Raw genomic sequence first — 13,391 nt, forward strand, 5'->3', positions numbered from 1 at the left:
TCTTCTTTAAAGGTTCCATTACCGATATATTAACCCTAATAACATTGCACTGCCACTTCCATGTCATACTCACAGGAAGTGTAAACATGTGGTCACAAGTATGAATGGTGGGGTAGACATTTCACCGCTTATAACTCACTGTTCATATTGTGCTAATTTTAATTTAGTGTTCCACTAGTGTTTAATAAATGTAACAAGTAATACTAAATGATCTGAAAACAAAATCTGGATTCATATTACACCTTCCTCATAGTGGCTTGCGGGTAAAAAAAACACAAAAACAAAAACAAAACAAACAAAAAAAACCCCCAAACAAACAAAAAAACCGAACAAATGAATAAATAAAATTATACATATAACCGGTGATGCAAACCGATGCAAAAGCAAACAAACAAACAAAAAACACATTACAGTTTGTAAAATGGGGCTATGTCCGTGTATTCACGTAGCTTGGCAAAACTGGGAGTTAGAGAAAAAGCAACCTGCTAACCCGTTCACATCGTTAAGGGAAAGAATAACAAAGCAAAATTATAACAGCATCAGTTTACAAGATAACATGAGCATTGTAATAAACCAACAATTTTAAAGCAACGTGCAACCCTGGAAGACTTTCACGTTGTAATACCGAAGAGTAACACCGCAGAACCATCGAGGTTGCTAAATGACTAGCAGTGCATCACGCGTTTTTGGTATAATACGGGGTGCAGGGGCTGGGAGACCATTTTATTTGGCAAACTATTTTGTGCATCCTAGCAACCAACAACCAGGAAGTGTAGACTGCGAAATGCATGTGGACAGTTTAACCCGGAAACAGATTAGGATTTACTTGCGTAATACGGAAACATAATACCACGTATGAGTACATGGTCAAAGCACCTTAACTCAGTAGGATCCGTTGTTACCGATGATTTAAACGATATGAGACCAACTGTTCGTTGTGTTTACGGGTTGATTCGCAGTTTATCACAACCAAATCTGTCACCTCAGACAACTGCGCCTAGTATACTGAATGTTAGCGTAACCAGTGCGCACAACGTGGGACTGGTGAACAGATTTCACAGCAACAGCAAACATCTAATCTCAAGTATGTGTAAACCTTCCCTGTTGTTAAAAATATCTATTGTACTTCGCGATGCTACAGCTCTTTGCAGTAGTTAAACGGTTTCAGCTTATCATTTTGGCATTATTTTGGAGACATCTGCTTATGTGATCATCTGAAGTGGAGAGCACGACTGGAATCTAACCTAGTTTTTCGTGTATTACGTCTCAACAGTATGGTCATTTATATAATATAATAATATTTTTACAGTTTGCCAGCACAGGTTGACTGCTGATCTTCTGCTAGCTTCAATCGCACACTCTTCTCTGTCGATACCAGCGCGCTACATTCTGTCAAAGCTCGCTGCTCTCCTACGTTCCGTCTTTCTGTCGCTCTTATTAGACTTTTGAGTGACACTGAGGTTGAAGAGTCAAGTTATCTTAACATGTTGTCTCACTCTCAAGGAAAACTGATGCGAAATGGCGAGGAGAGGAAATCTGTGGTAAGCGTTTAACAGTGTTAATAGAGTTTATAACGCTGATCATTTAATGACACTCTTATTCAGAGCTATTTACAACCATTGCTATCTATGTTAGAGGTCTTGTTACCTACTGTGCTCTTCATTCATAGATTTGCATTGAAGGGAACATAGCCAGTGGAAAGACAACATGCCTGGAGTACTTCAGCAAAACCTGCAACACTGAGGTTAATCACAGTGCTAAACCTAAGGTTTAAATGTAAATATATGTGTAAAATATATTGTACTTTACCGTGTCCTTTTATTGCACACTTTGTCAAATTCACATGATATGCACTCAGATCAAGAAAACAGCTGTACCTCTTTTGAATGTGTAGTTAGAAATGAGCTAAAAGATTGATCTAAAAATGATATGTTTAAATATCAGGTGCTAACAGAGCCAATTTCGAAATGGAGAAATGTCCAAGGTCACAACCCCCTGGTAAGGTCCCTTCAAATGTCTTTGTAAAATATTGTCAGAATTTCTCATTTCCACTCCTTTGTATGATTTAAGAGTCTTTGGACTCTTTTTGATTTTGGTTATTAGAGTCGTGATATATAGGTGTACAGAGCTTTTGGTTTGGATACCTGCATTTCTTATATTTCCTCAGGCGTTGATGTATCAGGACCCCACACGATGGGGTCTTACCTTACAGACATATGTCCAACTGACCATGCTGGATCGACACCTCGCAACATCAGTAAGACTTTTATATTTCCCTCTGAAATACCTCAAAGAAAGATTTACTAAATGTGTATTCAAGCACTGAAAGGACAGTTGAACTTAAATAGTTCTTAATCTTTTTTTGGAGGTAAATAGATTGAAATAGATTTGAATGTGTTTGGGAGGTAAAGATAGACAATGGTATGTTAATCAAAGTGCAGATTTAGGACAAGAGGTATGTCCACACACTTAAGTTAACTGCATAAACACCAATAACAAAAAGGGGAGTACAACATTAATAGTGCAAACACTATTTACGTCAGTTTAACTGGCATGCACTTCAGTGTGATTACTTAATTATTTGTCTTTTTTGTTTGTTTGTTTGTTTGTTTGCTGCTGTAAAACTGTTTGTCAGTCTGCCCCAGTCAGAATGCTGGAGCGATCAATCTATAGTGCCAAGTACATTTTTGTGGAAAATCTCTACAAAAGGTAAATCCTTTTCTTTAATAAAACTGAATCTGCATGCTAACACAACTTGGACCACACAACAACCAATATTTTATATGTAAAATGTCACCCTTTTCAAAGAGTTATGTGGCAAGTTATTTTTGCTTAAATCTAAAATAAGTGACACAAACACGTGATGTTTGACTGACAGTGGGAAGATGCCAGAGGTGGACTTTGCTGTTCTGAGTGAATGGTTTGAGTGGATCATACAGCACATTCACATTCCCGTGGACCTTATCGGTAGCTCCCACGTTACACAAACATTTTTTGTAATGTGATGCTGTAGCTCCTCCAGTAGTATCTTTAATATTCACATGCTGATTTGTTAACTGACTGATTGATTTTTCTCCTTGGTCAGTTTACTTACAGACGTCCCCACAGACCTGCTATGAGAGACTAAAGCAGAGGTGCAGAGAAGAGGAGAAACTCATCCCCATTGTAAGATTTGGAGCATGATAACTAGCGTCTTTTATACGAGTCACAGAACTTTTGTAGAGGATGCAGTAGTGCAATCTGTACAGTAAGGCTGTAGTACTCAAGCCTGGTCTTGAGACTGTTTCTCTGTTGTCTCAGACTTGTTTTGGACTTGTTGGTATTAGTACTTGGACACATTTTAGTCTTGGTCATAGGTCCTGCCAAATATGGCCTTTGGTCTTGACTGAGAGGAGCTGCCTTTTATCAAAATTATATTTATATGCATATCCCTATCTTTTTGCATACCCCAGGGTGATATAAATCCCTTAACGGGAAACAAGCTTATGTTAATATACTAAATCAATGAGATGGGAAAACCAGCTCCCACACCTCCCATGTTGTGAACAGTATGTTCCACCAAAAGAACAAAACCATAATCCATAGAAAAAACACTATACTTAAAAGATGACGTTCAGAAAGTTTAAAAGAAGTCTGGAAACTGATGCTGAGTAGTATATGAAAATGTGAAGTTTCAGTTCAGCTCTATGCAACCTTTATCTTTATGCAGCTCAACACCCTGCCTCGTGGTGGGGGTTGCATACTGTTTTGTCGATGTGTGTTTTTAGAGTGTTGAGTATAATACCAAGTGAAAAAGTCATAGTTGTTTTGAATTATTACAAAGTGCTACATGACCATCTTAAAATAGTATATTGCTGTTGCAATTCTCAAAAATAGTGAACAGTTCATTAAATACCCTTGTACATTGACACCTTGTTACATACTTAAACTCATCACGCAAAGGGAATCTGTAGAGGTATAGTGTAGCTGACTCTCAAAAGACTCCATGGGGATTTAACAAATTTGGACTGGAACCAGTTCTATGCTAGTTAAAGCTTGGTCTCAAAGAGAACTTTTTTTTTCTGTCTCGATCTTGACTCAGCCTCGCTCTCGTTTGGACTCTGTTTTGATTTGGTTTTGACTCCCCTTTAGACTCGTTCTTGACTAGGTCTTGAGTGATCCTGGTCTTGTACTTGTTTTAGACTTGAAAAGGGGCGATCTTGACTACAGCCCTGCCGAACAGAACCTTTACAGCAGAAATGCTGAAAAATACCCCAGAAGTATATGCTTGCTACAGCAGTATATCCTTGCCTCATTAACATTTGAGACATTTGTCACATGGTTCTCGAAATAGATTAGCATGTTTATTTGATTGATTTTTATATAACTTTATTTTTATATACAGATACAGGCACTCTTCTCAAACCCAAAGAGTGTCATGTATAATGCAAGCTGGCAGCATCTATACACAGACTCAAATTATTTTCTGTCCTATAGGAATATCTGGAAGCCATCCATCAGTTATATGAGGACTGGCTAATAAAACGGACCTCTTTTGAAGTTCCTGCTCCGGTTCTTGTAAGTAAATGCTTCAACACATTCACGTTCACTTATACAATCTCATGGCTCTAGAACTTTGGAGGCACACAAAAACAAATGCAAATGTAAGCATTATTCAGGTAGCATAAAACAACCCATTCAAATACCCATGGAAGACATTAAAGTTGAGCGTGCATTAAAGGGTAAAATTAGCTGATCAGCATTTGATTATAAAATGCTGCCATTTATTTGATGCGATGAAGCACCTTGTCTAGCTTCACTGAAACTGTTTGATATTTGGTGAGATAAAGTGCCCCGTGTAGCACCACTGAAACTGTTTAAGTGGCCTAAAATCCTTTGCTCTTTAGGTTAGATGTTTGAAGTAAAACTGAAACTTGACTGAATGACAAAGCACTTTGTAGTGAAGTGGTATTTATAGTTTGAATGAATACAGGCATTTAATTGGCACTGACTGTTGCTGAGGGGCTCATAATGGAGGTTTATCCTGGAGAGGATTGAGAAGGGTAACAAACTGTTCAGTTATTGTCCAGTATCCATGTGCTGAGGTTGGATTCATAACTCGAATATGGCCTCTAGAAAGAAATCTATCAGTTTATATCCCTGCATATAATAACCTATTTATGTGAATTTGTTTGTGTCTCTAGGTCATCTCAGCGGATCACGATCTTCAGAAGATGCTTCATCAGTATGAGGAGAACAGAGAAAGGATTTTAACTGCACGCAGTACAAGTTAGGGAGAGACATACTGATATCCTGGCTGTGCATTGTGTATACTGTAAACGTGGTATTAGCCTTACACAGACTAATGTCACTGGCAGAAAAACTTTCACTCTGAATGCACACAATACCTTGACTCTGATACTCATTGATTTAGTTGACTGTATACTCTATTCATATATATTAGCACCTAATGTTAAGATTTTGCTGCTTGTTATTTTATTTTTGTTTTTTTTAATACATTATGTTACAAGTAATCTGGTTCTTCTTAATACACCAAGGAAAACACAGTCAAACTTAGCTTCTCTGGATCCTGGAGGCATTCCATAGGTTTCACTCTGCAATTTTACAGGACAGTGGAACAGTCATATAGTTTACAGTTAAAACTACTGTTTTGAACATAGGTTGGGGCCACATCTGTCTACTTTGTCCCATTCAGACAGTAATTTCCACTTGAAATTTGTGATTTTCTGATTCACCAAATTACCTCTTAAAATCAAAACAAAGAGCTGTGGCTGAGAAACTGGTGTACAAGAAAACCAGTATGCTTTTCTACAGCCAAATACATATTTACGTATTGTTTTTTATTGATTGTTATTATTCATTCATGAAAATGTTTGAATTTTTAATGGCACTTGTATTTTGAGGACCATGTGACATGGCAAAAGACTGGTTTGGCAAGATGATGGGTGTATTTGTGTTGAACTTGAGGTTCTTAATTTCATGTTACAAATGTCATTTGTATTCATTGTTTAGTTATGATTTTAATAAATGGGATGTCCAATGTAATCCAAAGTGGAGACATGAATAAAATCACGTATCCCATTACAGCCTTATGTTGTCTTGGAAGAACAATGTTTCCTCAAAGATTGATAGTCATCCAAAAATGCCACAAAACAATCACATTTTAGTATCAATAATTCTTACATAAAGCACTGATCACCAAAATACACTTAAAAAAAAAAGAAAAGAAAAATGAATACATAAGAGGAAGTGCAAAGTTTGCTTTCATTCAGTATCAGATAAGGCACAGTGTCAGATGTACAGCTCTTTCCGAAGTTCTCAAAAATCTTTCACCCATTATGAATACATCTTCTAGATATGTTAGTGGAAATAAAATTCTTTCACCTGAGGAACAAGAGACAAAAGTAGATTGAAAGCAACAGCACGGGCACATTCTTAAGGTGACCTTCATGAACCGAGGAGTATTTTATCCAACCAGTAATCCCTTAAGTCTAAATAGTTTTACTTAGAAAAACCAAATTCATATGGTTGAAACAATACAATACAGGGACATTCATTTTATAATGAAAAGACAGTTGTCTGTTTGAAAAACAGCTGCAGCCCAAGTAACTACTGGACTGCTCCAGATGTCCCACTTCTTGGATTTCTAAGGGGAGTCGGTGTAGTCACTCTGTTTCACTCTACAGCATGACAAAAGTGTCCAGCTCGTCCTCTGACTGTGGCTGTGTGGGGCTCCTGTGGGTCGGGGAGCTGGGCACATCTTTGCCACTCTGACTCTGGCTGCAGGCCGTCTGACAGTCAGCCCTATGGTCCAGCGCTGGTGCACATTCACCCAAAGAGTTAGGAAGTACGTACAAGGATCTAGGTGGTTCTTTGATGGTATTCTCATGTCCTTGAAAAGCATCTGATCCAGCACAGGTTCCACAACCTGCTATATTGCAGACAGGTTGCTGGGAGGGATTGCACATAATGGGTTGGTTCTTTGTCCTTGGAGAACCCAGTGGTGAAGCTGTGCTACGGATATGACTGCTCCTGCTTGGTTGTGCCTGTGCAGTTTCCTCAATGGGATACTTGAGAGGCTCATCCACACTGCATTCCTTTATATTTACTCGACCCATCCTTTCAATTAGATTTGTTACTGAACTGTCTTTGGTTAAGCTATCTGGGCCAGGGGCTGCTCCTTGTTCTGGTCGCGGGGTTTCTTCACTGGAAAATTCAGATGCTTGACCAGCCTTGTCGTCTACGGGCAGGGACTCTGTGACCTCTTCTGGTATTTGGTTGGGAGCTGTTGTGACAGAACAAGTCAGGGTAGGTAAAGTGTGCATGGCAATTGATTGGGGGCCACTCATGTCACTTGCAATTTCATGAATATGCGCCGCACCTTTCTTTTTGTTTATCGACTTCTCTTTAGCCTTTAGCCCATGAACAGACCCTTGGGGTTTTCTGAAAATGGGCTTCTGTCGAATGGCAAGGTCAGGGTAGTTCTGTTGCATCTCCAGTATGGACTTGTCTTCAGTTATAAAGGAGGTGGCCTGTCTTACTCCTGAGGCAGTGTCCTGCATGGTTTGCTGAACCTCCAGACTGAGGGAATTCTTCTCGGAATTCTGTGCCTGTACTGCATTTGGGTTGACCAACGAACGTCCATTCACCATCCTGTCCTCATCCACAGACTCATCTGTAGTCGTCTCATTCTGGTTTGGTTCTACGGCATTTTCCCCAGCACAGGTTGTGGTGGTGATAGGAGCAGTTTTCGTGTGGAGAATCTCCAAGCAATCAGCATGTGACCTTTGTCCCATGAGCTCAAGCAGATGCTCACATTCCAGCCTAGTCAGGAAAAGTTCAAAGCCCACCTTCTTGGCACTGTCAGGGTTCACTTTTTCAGCCAGTCGATACTCTGTGTCTGTCGAAGGATTGTACCCGATACTTTGAAGAATACTCTTTACAACTGAGCTTGGCAGCACTGGTTCAATGAAGTAGACGAAAGGACCGGTAAATGTCTGAAAGGAAGATGTGGATCAAAGATTGTTAAGTTACTACCTATTTAGAGTTTTCAACAACAGGAGGATCTACCACCAGGTTAACAGAAGAGACCGTTTTAGTTTCCCTTTCTTCCCTTACTTTAAGAGCTTTGCTCGAAAGTCTATAAATCTATAGGCACAATACAGCAACAACATATGAATGTTCCAAAAAAAATAAAAGAAGCAAAAATGTAGGCCTTGTATACAGTACTGGAAGGAACTTAGGAAAAATGACCGTTGGAAAAGAGCCCCTTTTAAGTTTTACCTTCAGCGTTTTGATTTCTTTCTTCCATGGAAATAAGAAAAGGTTGACGCACAGCATCTCCAACATCTCGGAAGCTTTAATAAGCAAACCGATGAATCTTCTACAGTCTCTTGAGCCATGCTTTACGCCTTCGATCACTGTCTCGTACAAGTCGAATAGCGTGCATCTCCCCCCGGGTTGGTCCTGCGATAATAGCACATGTCTTGCTTGCTCTATCACTTGTGTCTCCTTGCAAATTTCGATGTTACCGTGTTGCCAAACTCTATCATAATACATTAAATAACATTCAAATACATCTTTACGCGCAACTGGCGACTGTTCAAGAACACTGTTTGTCATGGTTTTCAGTGGTACAATACGGAATTAAGAAGTCTCCTTTGGGTAAACAAGGAAGCGAAAGTAGGCAATATGCAAATCAGAGGTTGTTGCAAACGTTCAGGTACCATGCATTAACGCAATTACGGAAGCGACTACAACCATCTTGAAACGCCAGTTTATAGTAATCAACATCAGTCAGAAAAAACTAAATAAGGATCCAAAGTCTTCATGCTTCTTGACAAAGCCCTTGCAACAATAGGTAGTAGTTACTGTACGACTGTAATAGTCATTGCAGTTGTGGCGACTACATTCTTACTCACAGTCCATGTCACACGTATAAAACGTCCGTATTTGATACATTACTGACAGATAAATGTTAAATACGTCATCACCATACTATATGCTAAGCATACAAAACATTTCTTTCAGATTTACGACTTGTGTAATGGTCTGACGATAATACTGGTGGACACCATTGTCGCTTATGCTTCCCAGTCGAACAGTTAAACACTGACATCTACAGGAGAGGCCAGCTAACAGCTCGACTCTCGTAAAATGTAGGTATAGTCAACACGTTTTCATACACCAGATGGCGCCGAAATCAATAAAATAACGACAGTTGGCGCGTCACTGGTCGACTGTCAAGCCTCTGAACCAGCATCTTCTTATTGTCTCTGATTTTATTTTGTAAGCGCAAGACACTGATTATACCAATTTTTGAGGTCTGGGCACAGGTTTTTATGAGGCTTCTCTACTCTGAGGAGACACTGATCAGAGTAATGTGGGTCTCAGCCTCTGTTAAAGACCAGCTTTTAGACAGCATGATTATTCAAAACAACATGCCCACAAAACAAAAGCCTGCAAGTGTAGAGAAAAAAAAATACAAATAATTATTGACAGTTAAAGTATAGAATGACAGTTAGACAAATAATAACCGACTCCCTCAGATTCAGAGTCCTTCAAGGCTAGCTTTCATGTTGTTCTCCATTATTATGCACCAGAATAAAACAGTTCTGTAAAAGCCCAATACTTTTCTAATCTAAATGTTGCATTTCAATATTTCTAGGTAAAAAGCAAGCATCTTGTGTAGTTTCATTCATGTGCTGAGTGTGAGGAAGGAATGGATGACAGCATATATCCTAGTGGTCCACTTTAGTTATTTGTGTCTGACAGCCAATGTGTTATTGTTCACGATAAAGTTGGCATTTAGACAAATACATTCTTCTCCATAAAACTATTGCTGTATTCTGAAAAAGGCTATTTGTGGTATGCTGTAACTATGAGGCAAATCCAGACTTGTCTATACGTCACATTCAACATGATTAGAGCTGTGTCAACAAAGAGAATGCAGAATAAGACTAGATGATCATTTCAGGATAACAAACATATTAAAGAAGAAATGGGGCTCACTGAGTTGTGTGCTCAGTTAATGTGCACTATGTGGACTTACTATCGCGAGTGCTGTGGCACCAAATGAAATTAGCTATCTACTGGCATGCTCTAATGGAAGCCTTGAACTGGGCAAAAAGGCTAATTAGTGGGAAAGCCTTGGAACAGGCCATCTGTTCAGGCTGATTTCTGAGGGACCACCACACAAACAGGCAGGAGAGAGATGATATCAACATCAGGAGGATGTTGGGGCAGTGGAAGATTCTCCATGAATTACAATGAACTGAGGTCATTAGGGAAAATGGTAAGGCAAATATTTTGTGCATCTGGATGATTTTAGCAAACAATCTGTACCTCTCAAATATCATGTGTTATGTACACCACTTGATGCTCATATTCCTTACAATTACTCTCACTGCTCAGTTTAAATTTTTTGCTATGTTACTTTCCATTTGTAATGGATTTTATTACTATTGTGAATATGTGTGCAATATAACCTATACTGCTACTACCCTTTCTGTCACAATTACTTCTAATATTGCTGCTTATGCACTAAATGCTATCCAACCTTTGTGAAATGTATTTTACAAAGGTTGCACTATTGTTAAACTTTGAAAATGGGTCAAATTTGATCTGAACATCCCATGTACGTTAAACTTGAATTACCACGACATCTTTTGACTTTATAATTTAAGATGTGAGCTTGAACATTATAACATCATGGTGTCATTTAGAAAAATGTAATTGCCTATACAAAGTCAAACAGTACAAGTCCCAATATCTTTATTTTTCAGAACATACATTAGTAAAGGAATCAAAACTGTAACAGAAAATATACATAAATGATGGCAGTTATTGGAAACAAGACTCATTATTACTTAAGACACTGGGTCAATGTAACAGAGGAATTGCACACTGGTGGCATTGGCTACATTTATTACACACTTTGCCACATTTTCAATGGATTTTAAAGTAGGCAATATGCAAATATTGCCTACTACAAATGGAGATATAAATTAATAACAACCAGACAGCATGAGGGATCTCAGTGAAATGGGTTATGCTTTTCTTCATTTTCAAGTAACCAAACTAAAGTTTCCACAACAGAGGTGAAGCACAAAGGCTACTTAGAGAGCAGGACAAGTTGAATATACATGAGTGCCCTTTTTAACACAATGCACAAATACTACAGTGTCACTCTAACATGTAGGCAGACTTTTACCTACTAGGTTTTTGGAACACAGTAATAACTTATACAATATTTCTCAGTAGTGTGGCCCCGGTCAGTGCAGCTATGTTTGTTTAGTTATAGCACAAAGAAACATTCACAAAGTTTTGTTGTGTTTAGAAACACAAACAAACAAACAAATAGATAAAGGTTTAGAAAAGTGTTTGCCTTCGTCTGCATATACTGTACATGACAGGAGCTCTGAAACACTGAAGATGGGTATTTGTCCTCTTTTCCTTGTTCAGGGGCACCTCTCTTCTTTTTAAAGACAGTAGAGGGGAGGTATTGTTGCATAACATCTAAGGACAAGTGGAGGTCACAAGCACTTTTCACAACATGTCTCCCCACAACTATGGTCATTATTCAAGATATTACAAATAAATAATCACAAATCATTCAGTATTTATCTCACTGTTTTCCACTATACCAGCAATGCAATTATATGTGATCATGCATCAAATTCATCCATAGAAAATCTTTCAAGAACTCAAGAACTTTTGCTTATTTTAAGGTGTGGATTCACATCAATGGACAGAGAAAGAGAGAGAAAGAAAAGACAGACAGAAAGAAAGAAAGATGGAGGAGAGAATGTTGAAATGTCAGAGAATGCCTGACTACATAGTACGGTAAAACATAAATTTAGAGAAAAGTCCTGCTTGGTCTTAGAGCACTGCATTATTCTGTATTCTAACAGTCAGTGTGCTTAGTATGCACTGTGTACCTTCATATAACGTGCGTTGTATATGGAAACCACTGTTTTACAAATCACCACTTAGAATTGATAAAAATGACGGCATTAAAGAAAACAAACAAACAAACAACCCCCCCCAAGAAAAAAACAAACAAAAAAAAAAACCCAAAGCAAAGCAAATTAAAGTCTTCTTGTTATATTTTGGAAGCATATATGGATTCCAGCATGTAGATATTTAAATAACATCAGACTACGAAAGGATATTGACAATGAGTGATCATATGAGTGAGATTGCTTTTCATATTAAAGTTTTACTAAAATATACTAAAAATACAGAGGCTTATGCTGCCCATTTTTAAGTTGTAGGTATCCTTACACTGTATGGTATCAACACTCCATACACAATTCTGTTGTTCTTCTTTAGTTGCACTGTGTATACTTTGGTTACTGTGAAAGAAATGTGACATTCAAGCCCTTTCCACCAGTCAGCAGATTCCAGTGACTTTGTGTCAGTTATGAAATTGTTTTCTCGTAATTTAGCTGTTGAACGTAAATGCATCGTTGGCAGTTAGGGTTGAGACTAGTGTGAACAACCAAAATGGTTCACAGTGATTTTTTAGACTGGATGAGAGAGAAGACTAAAGTATGACCTGAATAACAAACAAACAGTCTGGATCAAACAGCATCACAATACCCAAGGGATATTGCTTTAGGAATTTTAAGTGATGTTTTTCATCCTGTAACTTAAATCTATATCAAAAGTAACTATTACAAAATATAAGCGTAACAAAATATGTTCCCTGAATATTATAAAACTCTAAATGTTAACTCAAAATGTTTCCAGGTTTGTTAAGGATGCCTAAAATATTCACTCCCAAATACCACATAAAACCTTTCACAGAAAAATACAGAAAAAGAAAATCCAGAGATAATTGGGAAATGTGTTGTTTTTCGCTGTTTAGCTGAGCCCTGTAATCAAACTGAAATTGTTATATTTGTTTCATGATGTGCTGAAGAATGCTAGATGCCAAATGTTTTAACTGAGCCACAATTAGGACAAAAGTCAGTATGCATAACTATTGAGTAAGAGCTTTCACAGGGTCATCACCTGAAACACTGCTTGCTACAGAGGAAGCATAATTTCTAAATATAGTCCTATTTCACACCAAAAGTAGAGTACAAAACGAAGAGGCATATAACCATAGCCCTGGGGCTTCAGTGGTAAAGTCCCCACTAACAAATCAGCATGCTGGATCCCCTTGACTGAGCCCAGTTGATCTGAGAAGTATAGAGAGAATCCATATGTGAGGAGTTTGAGTGTTTTCTGGTTTTCTCCACTGAGTCTCTTTCAGGGATACAAAGGGTTCCTTACTCACAGGTTCGTCTAAGCTAAACAGAAGAATCACAATTATTCAAGCTTAGACTAAAGAAGGAGTTAGTGAGTTCTCATGTGACCCAGTGAGATGAGCAGAAACAGATACA

At 38.3% G+C, this 13,391-nt stretch overlaps 2 protein-coding genes across 2 annotated transcripts; one reads left to right on the forward strand and one right to left on the reverse strand.

Annotated features, from left to right (window-relative positions):
- The first annotated feature begins 858 nt into the window (after nucleotides 1-858).
- Nucleotides 859-6,193, forward strand: tk2 (thymidine kinase 2). Its single transcript, XM_030765017.1, has 10 exons — nucleotides 859-1,084; nucleotides 1,504-1,541; nucleotides 1,670-1,744; nucleotides 1,945-1,998; nucleotides 2,168-2,257; nucleotides 2,636-2,709; nucleotides 2,879-2,967; nucleotides 3,086-3,165; nucleotides 4,477-4,557; nucleotides 5,184-6,193. The coding sequence occupies exons 1-10, from the start codon at nucleotides 919-921 to the stop codon at nucleotides 5,271-5,273; spliced, it is 837 nt and encodes a 278-aa protein (XP_030620877.1). The 5' UTR covers nucleotides 859-918; the 3' UTR covers nucleotides 5,274-6,193.
- A 471-nt stretch (nucleotides 6,194-6,664) lies between these two features.
- Nucleotides 6,665-8,622, reverse strand: LOC115804664 (spermatogenesis-associated protein 2). The gene is made up of 2 exons (XM_030765173.1): nucleotides 8,284-8,622; nucleotides 6,665-7,997 (listed from the first exon to the last, which is right to left on the reverse strand). The coding sequence occupies exons 1-2, from the start codon at nucleotides 8,620-8,622 to the stop codon at nucleotides 6,681-6,683; spliced, it is 1,656 nt and encodes a 551-aa protein (XP_030621033.1). The 3' UTR covers nucleotides 6,665-6,680.
- Between the last annotated feature and the right edge of the window lie 4,769 nt (nucleotides 8,623-13,391).

This window comes from Chanos chanos, chromosome 2 (assembly GCF_902362185.1).
Source record: "Chanos chanos chromosome 2, fChaCha1.1, whole genome shotgun sequence".
In the NCBI taxonomy this organism is placed as follows: Eukaryota; Metazoa; Chordata; class Actinopteri; order Gonorynchiformes; family Chanidae; genus Chanos; species Chanos chanos.